At 47.2% G+C, this 18,906-nt stretch overlaps 1 protein-coding gene across 2 annotated transcripts in view; it reads right to left on the bottom strand.

Annotated features, from left to right (window-relative positions):
* Positions 1-2,147: 2,147 nt before the first annotated feature.
* The window catches only part of PAPSS2 (3'-phosphoadenosine 5'-phosphosulfate synthase 2), a 29,167-nt gene continuing 12,408 nt past the window's right edge, over positions 2,148-18,906 (bottom strand). For both annotated transcript variants that reach the window (XM_061373803.1, XM_061373802.1), the window contains exons 2-12: positions 16,702-16,807; positions 14,358-14,593; positions 13,475-13,613; positions 13,093-13,211; positions 12,856-12,969; positions 12,296-12,407; positions 8,726-8,931; positions 7,003-7,138; positions 5,927-6,195; positions 5,005-5,234; positions 2,148-4,768 (exon numbers count right to left, since the gene is read on the bottom strand). In XM_061373803.1, coding sequence (XP_061229787.1) covers positions 4,627-4,768; positions 5,005-5,234; positions 5,927-6,195; positions 7,003-7,138; positions 8,726-8,931; positions 12,296-12,407; positions 12,856-12,969; positions 13,093-13,211; positions 13,475-13,613; positions 14,358-14,593; positions 16,702-16,807 — 1,809 coding nt within the window. In that variant the 3' untranslated portion in view covers positions 2,148-4,626. The remainder of the gene's footprint in view (positions 4,769-5,004; positions 5,235-5,926; positions 6,196-7,002; positions 7,139-8,725; positions 8,932-12,295; positions 12,408-12,855; positions 12,970-13,092; positions 13,212-13,474; positions 13,614-14,357; positions 14,594-16,701; positions 16,808-18,906) is intronic.

Here is an 18,906-nt window from a genome sequence, read left to right on the forward strand (position 1 = left end):
GCACATGTAGGTGCTGTAGGTCTTAGTGTGACCCAGTTTAGTCTCGTTGGGTACAGAACATGGTGGGCTTAAAAATAATTTGGTAATTGCTTTGTTTTTTTTATATGGGGAGAGAAGTCTTTGGTAAACGCATATTGCTTTAATACAAGGACATAGGAAACTGGGCATACAGAAATACTGGGCTATGGAAATCTAAGAGATGTGACAGGGAGCCAGTGCTAGTTCTGTGAGAGACTGAGTTCAAGAACCAGCCTTAAAATTAAATGTGCAAATAGCGTTACTGGAAGCTGGTTTCTCAGAAGGTTTAATTATGCATGTGTCAGATGAAGTTCTCTAGCTACTCAGTCTGTTCTCAGTGCCTGCTCTGGCTCTGGACTACCCCCAGCCCTCTCAGTAGTTGTTACACCTGAGAAATTCCAGGCTGGTGCAATAATGCAGTTGGTCCTATGCCTCCTTCCTTTGTTTGGGGTGCTCCTACTTGGTAAGCATCTAGTGCAGGCAGCTAGAAAATGCTATCTTACTTGGTTTTACTTGAGTGTAAAGTGTGTCCTCAGGAGAGTTTAAATGTCAAACAGTGCACAAACCTTTGACTGTTTGCAGGTGCTGAGGGCATCCTCTCTCACCAGCTGGGCTTTTGTCTCCTTTTGCATGTTTCTCCAAAAACCTGGCTGTTCACATGCTGGCTGGATCTTGCCTTTGCTTTGTGCCTGTAATCCATTGTCACAGGCTGAAGGGGCTGGTTTGAAGAGGCTCAAGGAGTTACTGCATCTGCAGCGTGAGTTCCAGTTCTCCAAGGATTTTTCCATACTTGCCTACTTTTTCTGTCATTTTGGGAGTCCTTGGCAAAGAACAGACCCTTCCTAACTATTCTATGATTCTTGCAGCTTGCTGGAAAGACTGGGGGAGTGGCATAGTTTATCATGCAGGAACATGGCCGCTCTAATTCTGTGTCTCCAGTGGTGGGGTCCATGTTCCTCTTCTTAGAGCAGGGACATGCCTAACCCCTCTCCTGTGGCTCTAGGGCCAGTTGTCAAACCGAGTGTTGTTTCACAGGTGTGGGCTGAGGCCAGTCCAGCTGCCAGTACTGAGATCTGAGTTGTAATGCAATGTCTTGTGTGAAATAGGTCTATCTTGGGGTTTAAAGGTTGAATCCTCTGCAGGAAGAGGCATAGACATTCTCAGCAGGCAAGTAATTAGTTTATGACCTGTTCATCCATAGCAGTCACCAGTAGACTGTACCTAAATTGTCCTTGGGCTGTAAAGCAGCTAATCTTGCCTGTTCAATACTACAGCACAAACACAAACCTGTGGAGTAGTCTTAGGTGAATAAATATGTTGTTTGCTCTGTTTCTGTTGATCTGTTTCCTGTAACCTTCACCAGTGTGTCCATGTTTGCATTCTGTAAGTACAGCATTATTTTTTATTTTTATTTTTTTTTAAGACTGGCTTGGGCAAGGGCATCTTTTCCCTGTCTGCTGCTTGGAAACCCAGGGATGCATTGGCCAGACAACAGAGGGTGAACCCTGGGGTGCTGCAGGGACCACTCTGGTTGAGTGGAGTACTGAGAGCCCAGCAGGGTGAGCCGAGAGCACAGCCCAAGCTCCTGCAGCCACCATCCAACCCTGCATAGGGGCAGGCACAGGGCAGCGGCAAAGGACCTCCGTCCCCATCAAACAGAAGCTGGCAGTGCTTGCAAGATCTCTTGCTTGTTTCTCTGCTAGCTGGGAAGCAGGGGCAACAGCACCTTCCAGGCCCACAGCCCATTTACAGTAGGTCTATTAGGAAAAGCCCAAGAGATGCAGTATCATCCTCTTCAGGGTTTTGGCAGCTAGAAGATGTTTAATTGCTGGTTAACCACCACAGAAATGCAGGGCAGCAGAAGATACGCCAATTTTTACTCTTGCTAAATGTGACTTCAACACTACAGGGCGCAGACAGGGAAACAGTAAATTACATGAGGTTTCCAAAAGGGAATGGACTCCAGTCAGCTTCTCTGCTGGCTGGTCCAGCCATTACCCTACCTGAGGCACTCAACATGCAAGGCTGGAATGTGGCAGGGGGGTTCCTGCCACTACAAACTGGTCACAGCCCCAGATAAACTGCATGGTTATGATTTCCACTGGAAAAAAAACCCCACAAGGTGAGAGTTAGTATATAAATATTTATTTGTACTAAAAGTGAGTGTTTTGTAGCAGAGTATCAAGTTCAGAATATATTAAATCATGAGATGCATCAGTTGATGCAAATTCCAGTCTCATGCCTTTAATAAATACACTATAAAAAACTAGTCCAGATACTCTATTTGGATCAGAGGTAATCAGTACACTACACTGTTTTAAAAGGATAATACAAGATTTGTGTTTTGCTGTAACCATTTGGATTTATTTATGGGAGGGAGGTTTAACCATTTGATTATTATATGATGAGTGGCAACAGCACTATGTCACTACTTTAAAATGACAAGTATTGCAAACATAAATGGGAGTATTGCTTTTGTCTTCCAGGTCCCTGCCAGAGGGCCTGAGTGTAAAAGGCACTGGTGCTAGTGTGTGGTTTGAGCTACCAACATGAGCATTGCAGCATTTTTCTTGAGGTATAATACAGGTTTGGGCCTTTGCTTTACTTTAAAAACTTGTAAAAAAATAACTCCCAAAGAGCTGACAAATGATAAAAGGCTTTTTGCAAAAGTATTCCCAATTACATACATAGTCTTGGACACTGTACTATGGCCACAGCAAAACAGGTTTCAGCTTGCGATGTAGCTCACTATTCTAAGTTACAAGCAGAAGCGTCATTGCTCTTACTGAGTGTAGCTCCATTTGTAATTAAAACTGAAGTACAAGAAGAGGAGAGTGCTATTTCCATGTCACTTGAAACACATCTGACTGGTCCTGGGGCATCTACTAAGAAAAGATGAGTACAGAAAGTACCAATTCGGTTTGCTGCAGTAACTAACAAGTGCATGGCTGTCTTCCCCTCAATAAAAACCTCACACCTCAGTGTGGTGTCCGGGAAGGCAGCACGCTCCTTGCTCCCAGCACAGCAGGGCTGCAGGATCAGCCCTTTCCCTGGGGAAGCCAGCACAGGCAGGACATTGAGGCACAGGCAGGGGCAGGAGGTGACTGAGGGGCTCCCAGCCATGTGGGGCATTGTACCCAAACCTCAGCCACCAGAGAGACATGCACCAGTCCCAGCAGCATGTGCCTGCAGTGAGACACGAGTGGGGCCAGGTAAAGCTCCGGTGCTGAGTCACGCTGCTCTGCCCTGTCAGAGTTCACTGCAAGTGCTGTGGGTCAGTAAAAAAGCCAACACAGCAGCAAAATCAGTGTCAGAGAGGGTGGGTTGGGAAAGGTTAGGGCTGCTGTAACTTCCCACCAGCCACAGCTGGGTGCAGCACCAGCCACTGGCTACCTCTCTATGTGAGGGATGATGGCTCAGCACCACCACCCCTCACACAGCAGCACCCCATGCAGGTGGGGGTGGATGGCAAGGACTCCATCCTCTGCCATCCCCCACAGGAGCCAGCATCCGCAGCACACAGGTACTAAGTAAAATCAGGCCACCTGTACCCATGTGGGATTACAGGTACAGATGAAGGCAAGTGCTTGAGCCATCTCTCACCTGGTTTAACAGGTACAGCCTCTTGGAGCCACCTCACACTGATTTTGCTGGTTTGCCTTTAATTTGCCTTTCAGATGGGAGAAGCGCAGGCAAAGGAAAGGGCGGATGCAATCCTGCTAGGTGTGAGGATACCCATGAAAACAGGTAAAAACCATCCCCAGTTTCTGACTGCTGCCCTGAACTTTCTCAAAGATCTCCCGAGCTTTAGGGTGCCTCCCAGGAACAGCTTCCCCCATCCATGGGCCCCCTAGGCTGTCAGCACAAGGATTGCCGTGGAAAGCTGAACTCAGAGCATCAGTAATGCTCAGCCCAGGTTTTGTTTTGACCAGAGAGGTCAAGCAGGAGGAAGCAAGGAAGGACAGTGAGCATCTGTTTCAGCCACAAGGAACAAGTGATGGTCAAGGCTGATTTTAAAAAATCCTTTTTAAAAAAGGGTGTTAAAAAAAACCCCACTGTTTGTTGGCAAAAATGATCTATGGGACAACCTGGAGGATTGCGAATGGATCCAAGCCCTGTGTGCCTGTTTCCCTCTTCCAACCTGGCAGCAGCAGCTGCTCCTCACTTCAGTGGCTCCTTCCTCTTCAGGCAGGGCTGGCTGAGCGGTAGAGAAAAGGCACCTCTTCATTTCTGCTTCACAGGGGACAAGCGTGGTTTTTATCCTGGTGCTGAGGTCCCAGCTCTGCACTGGGGGCTGGTGCCTGGCTCTGGTGGCACTGGAACAGTCCAGCTTGCCCACCCAGGGGCTGTGCTGGGCTTCCTGCAGCTGCGCTTAGCTGGGAATGCAGGGCTCGCTGCCCTTCCAGTTCCATGGGGATGCTCCTGGCAGCTTCCAGGGGAGAAGGACCACGCTCAAATTATTTCTGATTAGTAAAAAACACTCTGACCTAGGTAGAAAAATCCTACAGGCAGAGCACTGGAAATGCCAAGTAACTGATCTGTGTCATAGGGAATCAATCAATCATTGCTCACTCTTAATACAAGCATTTCTAGGGAGGAGGAGTAGTGTTAATTCTGTTTTCCCAGTGACTGGTAGTACTCGGTTAGGACTTTCCAAGCTTTGGGGGCCATGAAGCCGTCTGGTGGGTTTTCACCTTCACGAGCAAGCTTCCTCATGCGTGTCCCCGAGATGAAGTCAAAATCGTTGTGCCTGCACAGAGCAAAGACAGGAGAGAAATCAGCACAGCCAGCTTGGACTGCTCTCCATACAGTTCTTCTGCCATGTAGGTGCATGGTTAGAAACCTCCCAGCACTGGTGGAGCCCCGTCTGCGGCTTCATGCCTGGGTTTATGATCTGCTTTTGCCTTTCCCCTTGCAGCCAGACATGATCCCAAAGCACCCGAGTTGTGTAGGCTGAAGCAGCAGTGACACTGCTGCCTGCTTTACCTTTGTGGGTCATAAAAATCCATGGCCCTTTTCACTTTATTGTAAGCAGCCACCCGGAAGGGGATGATCTCCACTGAGGTCAGGCCTGGCGCCATGCTGAGGACCTTCCCTCCTTGTGTGGGCTCATAGAGGTCCTTCTTGGTCTCGGGGTGAGGCATGCCTGCAGGATCGCGCCCCACAATGTAGAAATTTGCCCCAGCAATCATGCGAGCTCGGCAGTGCCACTGCACCTGCAAAGGAGAGACACCAGCAGCATTGGCTGAGGGCTGAGCAGCAACTGAGATGCCCATCCTGGGCCGCAAAAGAGATCCTAGTAATCGCCATGCAGGCAGGCAGGAGATGTTCAGCAGCCTTGCTGCAGTTTCTCATAGCGATCAGGCCACCCAGACACACCTTCCACGGCTTAGACCTGATGCAACATCACAGCTCTCCTATGGACATATACTCCAAGAGAAACACTGGGGATGGGAACTGGTCTTGTTACAGCTAATAGAGGCAGTGGTTTGCTTTTTGAATGTGCAAGGACAGTGCTCACCATCCCTTGGGCCCCACACATCCACACATCCGTCTCCTTCCTCCTTCAGGGAAGGTTCAGCACTTTTATCCCACTGATTTAGGGGCAGAAGGGAAACCACTGGGAGAACATAAATGAATGTCCCTGCCTGACAGAGAAGAAGGTTACAGCAGCAAAGTCTGTTTCTAGTCCCCTTCTCCCCAGGTCCCCACACAGCTTGTGAAAACATGGGAGCACACGGAGTTGAGCTCTGCTGGTAGACAGCTGCTGCAGTAAGCTGCAAGTGAACGGGCTAATACCAACTCCCTTCCCTGTGACCTTCTGGGGCTGCACAGGCAGGCTGGCAGCAGGCACGCCCATGGACAGGCCTTACACCTTGTCTCAGTGAGCAGCTGATGGCTACATTACCTCTGTGGGGCCCGCGTAGAGCATGGGAGAAGGGAAGATGGCAACGACGGTTGACTTGGGGTCCAGGACTTGCTCCTCCAGCACCGCTGCGTGCTGCTTCATCCGCCACTCCAGTGGGACATCGTCGTCTTTGGTCCATCCCCCCAGCGGGTGCAGGAGAAGCACGGGGTTTTTGTATCCCCTCTCCAGAAGCTGGCGCCGTGTGTCCTGCATGAGCAGGGCATGCCCATTGTGAACAGGGTTGCGCAGCTGAAATGCAAAGACAGCATCTAAAAGGGAAAGATTCAGATGGTCACAGGCTTGTGCTGATCATCAGACCCTGCAGCTTCATTTACACACGACACATCTCAACAGTCATAAGATACGTACATCACAAGCTGTATGTCCTATCTTCACATGTGTGAAGCCCTAAATAACTTAGATGATCATTTCATGCATCTACAGTGCCTCTTCATCATTCTGTGAAGTTTATTTTCATTGCATAGCCTTACTTTGGGGCAGATTTCAGTCCTATCAGCTCTCCTACAAATGTTCTTACATGCCACTGACACCTCCACTGAGGTCCACGACTTCTCAAGTGACTGGCCACCTCTCCAAGCTTAATGGCACCTTCAGGAAGGCTGACACTCTTCCCCCAGAGGGAGGGTAGGTGTCTCATCCCTTTCAGCCTGCTGGGTAGATACCCGGTAGAAGACATCTAAGTTGTCCCCCGAGTGTGAATGCCAGGCACATCAGCACAGGGCTTTAAATGCCCAGGGTACAGAAAGAGAGGCTCTGACTTGCCAGGGAAGACACAATGCTCAATGCTTTCCAGTGCCATGCTCGGAAAGGTCCACTGAGGACACAACCCATGGCAAACACTGCCCTTAACCAAGAAGACCCCACGCCACTTTTTGTGCCATATCCTGTGTCCCTCTTACTGCTCACCCCACCTGCATAGTTCCATTTTGGGAGATACAGAAGCAATTTGTAAGTACCATGAGCTTGAGAGCAAGTAATGCCAGCTCACACAGATCTCCCAGTGCCAGGTAGGGCAAAGAAGGGCCATGTCACCAGTGGAAACCCAGGGCACTCACCAGCATTCATTTCCATGAACTTCTGCTTGAGAGCGAGCGGTGTCAGGCGGTACTGGTCCAGCCCATCATTCCATTTGATCTTCTCCAGCACAAGCAGGTCTCCACCAACCAGCCAGTCTCCACTTTCCATCACCATCTGTGAATTACACACACACACATCATGGAGGGGACAGCAAAATACCTCCTTTCCCTATTCCCATTCTCCTTTGAAAACTGTTAGGCTTGACTCTGCTTGCAGGGTGATGTTTCCTTTCAGCACATCATAGGTGGGAAACGTTCTTACAGTTATCACTTAAAGTGAATGTCATGATCCGTGTAACCCTGCAAATGAAGCATCAGCCACTGAACCCTTACCACTATACTGGATGCTGGACCCCTCTCTGGCAGACTGAGGTCTACAGGTTATGGCACAAGACCCTCCTCCACCTCACTCTTTGCTTTTTCCTTCTGGGAATATGCAAGGTGAGCAACTGCTGTTAAATAATTAAAAGATGTATTTTAAGGTAGGAAAACAGAATTAACTCAGCTTTAGTCTTTTTAAGCAGACAGCTCAAGTCACTTGGCGTAACCTGGAGCTCTTCCTTTCTGAAGGATGATGCTCTTTGTACTGCCAGAGAGTAAGTGGGAAGAGATAAGCTGTAAAAATGTAACACCCTTGTTGGCTGCCTGCACGAAGCAGCCAAACTGAGGAGCAAAACGTAGCTAAAAGAAGCATGAGTCAGCAGTCTGCAGCATTAGTACTGTGTGAGCTCACAGCCAAGAAACCCAACATTATCTTGGGCTGCAACAAAAGAAGCATTACCAGCATGTTAAGGGAGGGGATTCTACCCCTCTGTCCACTCTGGTGAGACCCCCCCTGCAGTGCTGTGTCCAGCTCTGGGTCCCCCAACACAGGAAGAACATGAAATTGTTGGAGTGAGTGCAGAGGAGGCCATGAAGATGCTCTGAGGGCTGGAGCACCTCTGCTATGGAGGCAGGCTGAGAGAGCTGGGCTTGTTCAGCCTGGAGAAGAGAAGGCTCTGGGGAAACCTTCAGAGCAGCTTCCAGGGTCTGAAGTGGGGAGTACAAGAAAGCTGGAGAGGGGCTTCTTACAAGGACATGTAGTGATAGGACAAGGGGGAATGGCTTTAAACTGACGGAGGGGAAATTTACATTAGACATTAGGAAGAAGTTCTTCCCTGTGAGGGTGGTGAGGCACACTGGCACAGGTTGCCCAGAGAAGCTGTGGCTGCCCCATCCCTGGCAGGTTGGATGGGGCTTTGCACAACCTTGTCTAGCGGAAGGTGTCTCTGCCTGTGGCATGGGGGGTGGAACTGGATGAGCTCTAAGGTCCCTTCCAAACCAAACCATTCTGTGATTCTATGATTAGTGTTTGGCAGCATCACTGTGATTGTCACACCGCAAATGCAGGAAAACGTTGGAGCCTAAGTTGGCAGTCACACTAAAAATGTTTGAATGTAGGCACGCTGGTGAAGATGAGTGGATGAAAGGAGCAGCTCCTCAGCACATGCTCATTCTTCCTCTCACTTTGTGCTTGTTATCAGATGCTCTTCTTAAACAGCAAGCACAACATTAACTCACAAGCCTAAAAATTCAATCCTGTCTGCTTGGGACACGATGGTTCCCACTGAGGAGCTGGTCTTGGAAAGCAGATAGGGCACACACGGCCCTCAGAACCTTAGAAACGGCCAGGTTTCCCAGAGCAGTGCAGGGACAAACCTACTTTGACGTGCGGGTGCTTTGCACAGGTGGTGCCCCAGACGCGGGCACAGCGCTCCTCCTTCCTGTGCTCAAAGTACTCGGGGTTCTTCAGGACCGCCACCCTCCGCCCCAGGTAGCTTAGTGCCAGCGCCTCGCAGCCCTCCAGCCGCTCCTTGTCCTCCACAGAGACTGGCAGCACGATGGGGATGCTCAGGTTGACAACGCCATCTGGCAAGAGAGATGGAGGATTTTAATGTACTCCAGCCTTGGGCACTGAATAAACAGAGGCTTTCAGAGGCACACATTCTCCCTTTGGAGAGCAAAGTTTTCCAGGACCAATTCAGAGATTCACCATCAGTCTTGCAAATTCATTCATTGCCCCACTTTCTCCTGCACTGCTAACAAATAATGATGTTAGTGGAATATGAAAACTCCTTACCTTTGGGCCAGAGATGGCTCAAAGATACCTGAAGCATTTACTTATTTTCTGCACTCTCTATCTCCGTGGAAAGGCTGGTTCTTCTTCAGCTAGTCTGTTGCAAAGTCTCTTCACAAAATTTAACTGTACTGGGAAAATGCAACCCTGGATATTACCTCCTCCACCAGGAGAACAATCTCTATTAAGATGGCTCCAACTTGGTGTTCCCTAGGGCACCTCATTCCTTGCCCACCTCCTCTTGAACTGCCTCTTCCAACTGGAAAAACACTGTCACACTTCGCTTTGTTTCTCTGTTGTATTATTTTCCTGGATATCTCTATACTATTATTCCTCCTCCTTTGTATCTCTGCAGAGTCCATTTTTAATCTATTTTCTGTGTGTATATAGTGAGTCTACATTTGCACGTGTAGTTTCCAATTTCACTGCTGTCCCTGACAAACTGGAGTCATGTTGGTTTTATCCCCACTCTCCCAATTTCCCAGTCCTCCACTAAGGTACTCCCATTTCTTCTTTGATATATGAGCATTAATAAAGGAGAATCAGTCTCTCCCATGGATTTCCATTTACAAACAAGAACAAACAAATCATTGATTCAATTTGTTCTGATCTGACTGAAATCGCTTTGGACCCTTGAGAATCTTAATTTGAGGATTTTATCTATGATGTAGATTTTTTAAAAATCTTTATTAAAATGTTTGTGTTTGCTTTTAATTCACACTTAGGTGTCATTTGTCTGCCAGGCAGCAATTTTCAAGCACCTTCATGAATAATCGTCACTATAGTCGCATGGGATCCAATCAATGTCAACTTCATACGTTTAAATTATGTTACTCAGTGATTAGTCAATAAAGCCAGCATGGAAAAAGCTGAATTATGAAACCAACAGATGATGCTGTAGCCAAAACTCTCCATGCTCCATTTCCAAATGCAAGATGCAGAGTTTAAAAACAAATAAATCACTGCAGCAAAGGTAATTATAAAATCAATTGAAAGGCCATGGGATGTGCCGTGACACTTCGTAACCAGCTGAATCACAAACAGGCTGTGGCAGTTTATGGGAGTCTTAATAATTGTTCCCTCTTTTTTAAAATCTCAGAAAATTAGTTTATAGCAAAGAAATGTAAATTGAAGTCATTTCTGTACAACCTAAGAATAGTTATATACATACCAGCTACAGAGCGATTCCTTCCTGGGAGAATACAAACACAATTAACACAATTAACACCCACATGCACCAGTTGCAGCAATCAATGCAAGAACCAAAGCACCTCTGGCAAGCAGCACCTAACCACAGGCAGGGTGCCTGCTGGCATGGCTGCCGTCCTCCATGGTGCTGCCCCAGCCTCTCCAGCACTCACCCATCCAACACGGGTTATACTGGCTGGGAGCGATGTACAACACCTGTGCTTTTTTGCTGTCACCCAGTCCCAGCAGAGGCACCCATCACTGGTGTGGAGAGCAGTGCTGGAGACTCTAGGGCACTTCTGTTGCCATACAATGCACAGATCCACCTTTCTTCCTGGTGGCCATCATGCCCCTACACAAAGCACCTCAATCCGCCCAACTCGAGGTGGAATTTACTGCTCAAAGTCTGAGCAAAAGGAGCACTAACTTGCACAAGTCCACCAAAACTATCGCAGCCCTTTCAGGCACAGCTAGAGCTGCCAAAACCATCACCCGCACCCCAGGGCAAGAGGGCTGGAACAATGACTCTTGAAAGACCAGCCTCAAATCTCTCTTTGGCAATGCTGCCGCACCCAAGCCTGAACACCATGAGATGGAAATTCTCCACTGTTCCCTAAAGCTCATCCAAGCAAACCAGGAATGTTCTCTCTCCTGCCCAGGTGTCACCCTGTGGGTCTGACCATGCAGATGTTGAATTTAGAGACCTCTGAGGAGACAAGGTGGACTGGGGTCTGATGCTACTACAGAGACCTTGCTCTGGAGTGTTCATCTCCCCAGCAAAAGCCAGTGTTCTGGGCTTTGTCTCTGACCCCACAGAGCCCTGCAAATCCTGAATGTATGCCCACAGACCCCAGAGGACCTGCATTCAGTGAAGCTGACAGGTTTGGGGTGGGCACCCCAAAAACAGTGCTGAGACAAGCCTCCAGTGCAAAGTACAGAGCTCTGGAGCAGCACAGTCATTACAGGGTGCCTCTGTACCTTGTCAGGCACAACAGGTAGCTCAAAGACCACAGACTAGGGTCTGATAACAAGGACATGTGCTTCTGAACACTGTTTGCACACTAGGTGGAAGGTAAAAGGCTATGACACATCTGAAGGCAGAAGCCTGCATACAGACACTCCTCTGAGCCAAAGCAAGCAGTCCTGAGCTTTGCATCTGCTGCATGGTGCCCAAATCCTAATAGCAGCAAGTTACTGCATGACTATGAGATCCTCTAGAAGGAGGGCAAGACTCAAAGGGAGTCACTTGCCAAGATCCCAAATACCCAAGACCAGAGACCATTATCAGGCCTACTAAACCCAAAGTGAGTGCTGTGCATGTGAAGTCACAGCAACAGCATCCACAGCTGAGAAACAGGACAGAAATATCTGCCACCCTGGTCTCAGCTGTAGACGATCACTGCCTGAGTACTTTTTGTCATTTCCAGGCGTGAAGCACCTCAAACATGTTGCCAATGAATAGATAAATCTGATTTCTTCTAAGTCACAGTAATTGATAATCATGAAAATAGGGGGGAAAAGTGAAATCAGGCTCTGCTCCTGTTTCCAAGGAACAGCCGCCTCGTCCTCCCACCTCAAATTCAGCCTGGCAGCCTCCCTGCTTACTTGGCTTTGGCTTTGCATCTTTATTTACCCTAGTACAACCAAGCATGAAAAGAGCTACACAATAGCTCCCGAAATGTTTGACTGGCACCATGCAAGATGTCAAAGCTGTGTGCCTGAGCACCAGGCCTAGCGCAGTGAAAGCTGTCGCATTCTGTAACCTTTGGTGTGTTTTGGAGCACAGCTTACTGGCCCCCACAGTCCTTTACAGTCCTTCACATTTAACGTGTGAGAGTAAAGAAGGAGAAAAGCATTGCTGAGCATTCAGCTTTTCTGTGTGGCTGCCTGCTGAGACACCACTGGGTAAGCATCCCGTCGCGCAGCTGCTTGCCGGCCAGCGTTAATGCAAAGCGTGGGGGTTCGTACCATTCAGCAGGGTGCCAAAATGGATCACTTGCAAGTACTCTGCCTCACGCATGAAGCCGGTCAGCGGAGTGGCCCAGCCTTCGCTCAGCACCTGCACCCACTGCAGATCCAGCTGCAAAACAAACCCAAATGGCACTCCTGTCACCAGGGCACACTGAGAGGTTGCTTGTCCTTCTCTTCTCCTTCTGTTTCTTCAGTGCTCTCATTTGTTTTGCCTCAAATAGAGGACATTCATAAAGGGGGAGAAAGCTGTGAGGGGTTTAGACTGGGGTTGTTTTTCAAGCCAGACTCACACTCTTCCATAGCACAACTGCCTGCAGGTCTGTAGTAACACAACCAAGGGGTCTAACACCCCTGGCTTGCTACAGCACAGGGTGGAGACACAGCAGAAAATGGCTGAGGATTAGGAGCACACTTCAGCTCACCATAAACCTCAGCCACAAAAGGACACAGCTATCAGAGGAACAGAGCCCCTTTAGCAACATCCCCATCAAAGCTTCTACCCTACAAACAGCTAAATAATGACTGAATCACAGCACATTATCCATGCATGATGATACCTTAGTGATCTCTACAGATGGTAGCATCTCCGCTTCAGCTTGTACAGTACTGAGTTTATTTTCAGGCACAAATAGCTCAAGAATGTCCTTAACTGAGCTGTGGGGCACGATGTTCTGAAAGAGAGAGACAGACAGCAATTGTAAGCAACACACTGGCTTTCAAGCGCGCACCAAAAAGTCTGTACCCGAAAGCAGCTTTACAAAGCTGCTAGCGGCGCTGGCATAAAAATGACCTACTTGTATTTGGAGGAGCTCCACAACCTGCTGAATGCATTCAGACACTGACGCAACGTTCGTCTTCAGCACTAGTTCAGGAGACTCAGGCTTCTCGTACTCTGAGTCAATTCCCGTGAATCCTACGGACAATTAAACCCAAACTAAATTTGTTTAATGTAATACTCTGTGCCCTAGAGCCAACAACGCTGTACAAACAACCATGAGCATGCAACCGTGCTGGGTACTGCAAGTGACACTTGTGACAGAAAGATTAGGGGAAACAGGATACCCTTGCCCACTACAAAGGGCCTTTAGTAACCCACCTCTATGTGCAGAGCTGCAATGACAAGATATTCGACGCTTTGGAAAGCAAAAGGCAAAATAAGGGCCCACTCTTCCATACCTTTGATCTCTCCAGCTCTTGCCTTTTTGTACAGGCCCTTCACATCTCTGCTTTCACAAATACTTAGGGGAGCATCTACAAAGATTTCAAAGAAAGGAAGTCCAGCTGCTTCATGAATTTTCCGTGCGTTTGTACGATCCTGTTAGAAGAAAGATGGGAAAATCGCATGTGCCTGAATTGCAGCAAGCATCTTCCTACCATATGACGTGCCCCGGGATTCAACACATATAGATACATCTCTGATACAGATTTAATAAATTAATTCTAATGAGGATTTTTCATCTCCCTTCCCCCCTTTTCTTCAAAGATACTTTAAAAAAAGAGTTCTACAACTTTCATCTGTTTTCAGTGTTTTCCATCTGAAAGATCAAGAAGATCCCTTCATGAAGGAGATCAGCAGAACTTCAGAATGTGAATAGTTATCTGTCCTGTGTCAAAAAAACAAAAAGGAACTGCTTGCATCAGCCTGATAACAGCAGCTACTTGATATTCTCAGGAAGCATAAAAACGCAATCAGTAGTTCTTCAAACAAAGCAGCGATAGCTCTATGACAGACTACTGCTTCTATGCCTCTTTTCTGCCTCCTAATGAGTTAACAGAAGGAGCTTCTGTAGGGAGATTTTAAACCTCTCTCAGCTTTTAATTGATTTTTAATCAGCTTTTAACTGATTTGTAACACTGAATATATTCAAAAAGGTCATGTCAAACTGACCTCCAGAAATTTGTACTGATGGCATGTCGTTCTGTGTATTGGTGCATTTTAGTTAAAAGGAACACCTGACAGCATACGTAAGAAGTCCTCTACGTAACTCTCTCTTCCCTAAGAACATTCATGAGATCTAGGTTGCCCAGCAAAGAGCAGAATATGATGCAGTGAGATTACCTTTGCAAATGGAGAAATGAAACTAGTTATGCAGACAAGCCCAGCATCAGCAAACAGCCTGGCCACCTCTGCAATGCGGCGGATGTTCTCCTCGCGGTCCCCAGCTGAGAAACCCAGGTTTTTATTCAAGCCATGCCGAACATTATCACCATCCAGGGAATAGCAAGGGATGCCATGAGAGACCAAGTACTCTTCCAGAGCAAAGCCAATGGTTGTCTTGCCAGCTCCAGAAAGGCCTGTTGAAGACAGAAAAGCGAGGGTCAGGTTTGAGGTCAAAAGAACAAAAATGACAGTGTATTGCAATACCTCCTAGGACACCGGCAACAAAAATCCTTCTGTCTTACATTGTTTTAGGAAGGAATGATGTGGGGAAGTTGGATTCACCTTTTTAGCACATAGTTACCACCACAGAGTTCTGGTCAACCTTTCTTATTGAAGGGGTGGCATTAATGTCATGAGAAAAGCTGCTATACCCCAAAATCTGGAGGGCTTCACTCCAGTAGTCTTACAAAAACACCTCTTGCCATGGTGGGACAAATAAGTATCAGTAAAAAGGGGAAGCTTGAATAGATGCTGTTGCTTGTAAGTCTCTCAGCATCTTTCTCCTCCTGTTTTCCCTATGAACAGCCAAGTGTTCTCCCAGATTGAACCCAAGGAGAGGTTCTTCGTGCAAATAGTGGGACAGGTTCCAGCAGCAACTGCTGGTCTGTATCCACAGACACCACAAAGCAGCACCCACAGATCTGTGTGAGCACAGAGCAGGATGGCTGGGTAGACAAGCAGTGCATCTTCAGCTGTCTGCATCTCCTGGATTCATTAACCAGAAAGACAACAGTGCAAAAGGAGGTGGCTTCTTCCCATCCCAGCTCCATTCACTTGAAGAAAAAACACTTGCTACTGGCTGTAGCAGAAAGGAGCAAGTGCACCTGGAGCGTGAACCTCCTCCTTTCCCTTGGGTGTTGAAAAAGATTCTTGAGATGGAAGAGGACCTTGATTTAGGAGAGATAACAACTCCAAACACCACATTTGTCTCAGGAAATAGTTGCAGGAGAATCTCCTATGGAGACAGCATCATCTGCCCACCTGTTTCTATACCCTTTGTGTGACACCTACTAGTGGCTGCTCATGGAAACAAGACCCTGGGTGAGGTGGACTTTTGGTCTGATGCAGAACAGCCGTGTTTGTGCTGGAGAGGAAACCTGGCTGGGAAGAGATGAACCCTGCTGGGTGTGCCTTTGTTTTTTTGTAGTACAACAGAGTAACCGATAGCTGTCCTGAGCTGGCAACATAGGGCATTTAAGTGCCCTTCCATTTAATCCACGTAGTCCATGTAGTAAAATGTCTTTCTATATAGTCTCTTAAAATTAAATTGATAGAAAGTTAGGAGATATTTCAAAGAATAATCATCAGCCAGAGAAACACAAACCTACCTTTCAGACACAAGATTTCTGAGTGATAATCAAAAAAGAAGGAAATTACCCTGGGTAGGTTTTTTGGCCTCAGAAATTATGTTAAAGCAGATTAAGTGTTGACCTTCTTTTCAAAATTGAAAAGGAGAACAAAACAGAAATATGTTCTAATCCAACATCTAGCACATAAGCTGATACAAAGGCAAACCAGAATGGCTTTACAAAGCCTTCCAAATACATCTTTCAGAAGATAGGGTTGTGTATATATTAGGGAGCAAAAGAAATGCAATTGCCATTTCTAGCAGGCCCTAATCCTTGAACAATGAGTTTATCTTTCAAAGCAGAAGAGAAGGCCAACACACCTGAAGGCATATGAAATGAGAAATAACATAAGAAACCTGCACCGGCTGTGCAAGTAATTGCTTCCAGTGCAACTCACTGTCCAGAGAATAAATTCATGGGAGTATTTATTCTTCAGACAAGACAACTGCCTTACTCTGCTGCTCATGAGGTCGCTTTAAACACAGTAAACCTAGGTGCCCCAATAAACTTCCCACCGACCCAGAATTAAAACATCTGCATGCTCTCTTGGACAACCCTGGGCATGTTGCATTGGATCTGAGCCAAGGCTTTCTAAGCCACACGCTTAGGAACAACAAGTGTGACCCTAAGGGCTTCTGACATCTTCAAAGGAGGCTGATAACAGCTGTGAAATTCATAAAAACATCAGTTACAGGCAGAAGCTGGCAGAGAGAATATCTTGCTGTGCTAGCACTGTGTGTCGGTGTTTCCCTCATGTAAATGTTTTGCAATTCCCAGTTCACACGGAACGCTGATGTTTCCTGCAGATCTCAAATCCCCACCTACGAGCCATGCTCATTTATGCAAGCGGGTTTCACACATGAAGCCGTGCTTTTGTGCCCAGACAAAAATACCTGTTAGCCAAACCGTGCAGCCTCGAAATCCACCCCTGGTGCCGACGACCTGACCTCTCTTACTCCTGCTGACATGATGGGCTTGGTAAACCACGTTGGTTGATCCCTGATGAAAACAAAGCAAAACAAACCAATTTTGTTACCTCGTTGCTCTCTGTACCAAAGAAAACTTCATCTGGGACTAACATAAGGGAAAGAAACGCAAATCCACTAAAAATCTGCATGAGACATTACAGTAAACCTCAGCAAATTGTCAGTTTGCTGTAAGTTGGATTTGTGTCTGAACAGCACAGACTTGTTGTTTGAAGACAGTATTTCCCTCTGCTCAGAGTGCTCTGGAAGCAGTGCCTTCACGTCTGCCACTGCCAGCAGTAGCAGAAGGTGATTTGCTTTGTTGCAGGAGCACTGCCAGGTGACTGATACACCCGCAGGCAGGCATGGGATAAGAGTCTGTGCAGAGGTACAGGCAGCACACTCCCTGCCTCTTCGGCATTTTAAAATACAGGCAGACTCGCCTATTATTTTAATTAGGTTTGCAAAACAAAAGCAACTTCGTAGTTGCTGATGTACTTGGTGTGTTCAACATGACACGGCTGCTAATTGCAGCTGGGGCACGAAACGGCAACGCAGCAGGGCTGAGCTCAGCGAAACCAGGACCGAGATGGGAAACATGGTGGGATAGGCAGAGGAAACAATACCTAACACATATGCCTGCGCTTCCAAGTGCAAACAAGGGGTCAGCACAGTGCTGAGTCAAAGGCCTGAATTTTGGTGCTTCCTAATGTTGACCTGTTGTGGGCAGAGCAGCCTCAGCTTCTTCACTGGGATGCAATCTAAACCAGCCTCTTTGTGTCCTGCAGTGCTAGTAATAGTACTTAGACAATGGTTTTTTGCACATATAAGATCTACAAGATCTTATTAATAGTGAGAATTTCCAACTGAGGCATCCAAAGGAAAATCCTCAGGAAGGAACAAGGATATAAATATTTTCTCCACAGACTGTTTCTGCACAACCACAGGTTTATCCCCAGTTTCTTATCATCAGTTCAAGAGCAGGTCTGGCCTTTCCCATGGTTTACATCTTGCTATATAAATATTTCCACATCTGAGGTCATAGCAGAGAAGTGATCATCTTTCGTTTGTCCAAGCATAAAATTTTGACAAGAAAAAGAAAAACAGAAAAAAGGAATGGGAGAAAAATAAAGTTAAAGTTCCTTTTAAAATGCGTTAGCAGAACAGCCTGATTGTTGTTTTTATTCCCCTCTGCTTGCTGTGTCATTAACACTTCAGCATGATTTTCAGGACTTTATTCTCAACACCCTTGAGCAATGCATCTTCTCACTCCAGGGACTCTCGCTTCCCATTTTCATTGCCACATCAACCAGAGCGTGTCCCTGACATCACTTCCCCCTTCTGCAGTTGTTTCAAAGGTTAAAATCAATTATTTGGGAGTTGGAGTGTAGTGGATGGACAAGATGCTATCTGAAACACAGAGTCTGGGTACTGCAGTGAAACAAAACCAAAGAAACAAAACCTCTCTAGATCTGACCCTGGAAAAGTGAGTGAGCTCAATGCCTCCTGGTGACGCAGAAAATAAAAGATCTAGTTTCTGTGTTTCACTCCATTTTGTTTGGGGTTTCTTGCAGAGGGGTCTTGAAAGTCTGTTTGAACATTTTGAGCTTGCAAAGGTGAGCCAGCACCACAAGAGGTTTAATTTCCACCCGTCCCCAGGGGTTCCGACTTGGGCAGAGACTAAATGCTCATATGCTGAAGATCCAGCTGACAAAAATAACTCTTTCTCCCAGGATGCACAGGTGTGCTCCTGCTGTGGTTACTACCGGTTGAGCGCTAGCACTGTTCTGAAATTATGCATCACCTAGCCAAGGACCCTCAGCACAGCACACGTGCCCAAACTCACCTTCCCAGCAGCCTGCCACCACTCAGCCCTGCAGCAAAACCTCCCCTGCTGCAGCCTAACGCCTGCCCCGTGATCACACACTCCTCAAGTGCAGCACCCCAAAAACCACAAGGCATCTATTTTGCAATTTGTTTGCAAACCACAACAGAGAAGACTGATTATTTCTGCATGGAGAAATGAACATGCATGCTTCGAATCTCTCTGTCACAGCCTCTGCATCAGTAGGAACTCCAGCTACGCAGCTGCCTTTGCAGAATGTTGATCTGCTGGATCCGTCCTGCAGGAGA

The sequence above is a fragment of the Neopsephotus bourkii genome, unplaced genomic scaffold (genome assembly GCF_033783945.1).
Source record: "Neopsephotus bourkii isolate Nb327-2 ecotype Australia unplaced genomic scaffold, CSIRO-AGI_Nbou_v1 NB_1634, whole genome shotgun sequence".
In the NCBI taxonomy this organism is placed as follows: Eukaryota; Metazoa; Chordata; class Aves; order Psittaciformes; family Psittacidae; genus Neopsephotus; species Neopsephotus bourkii.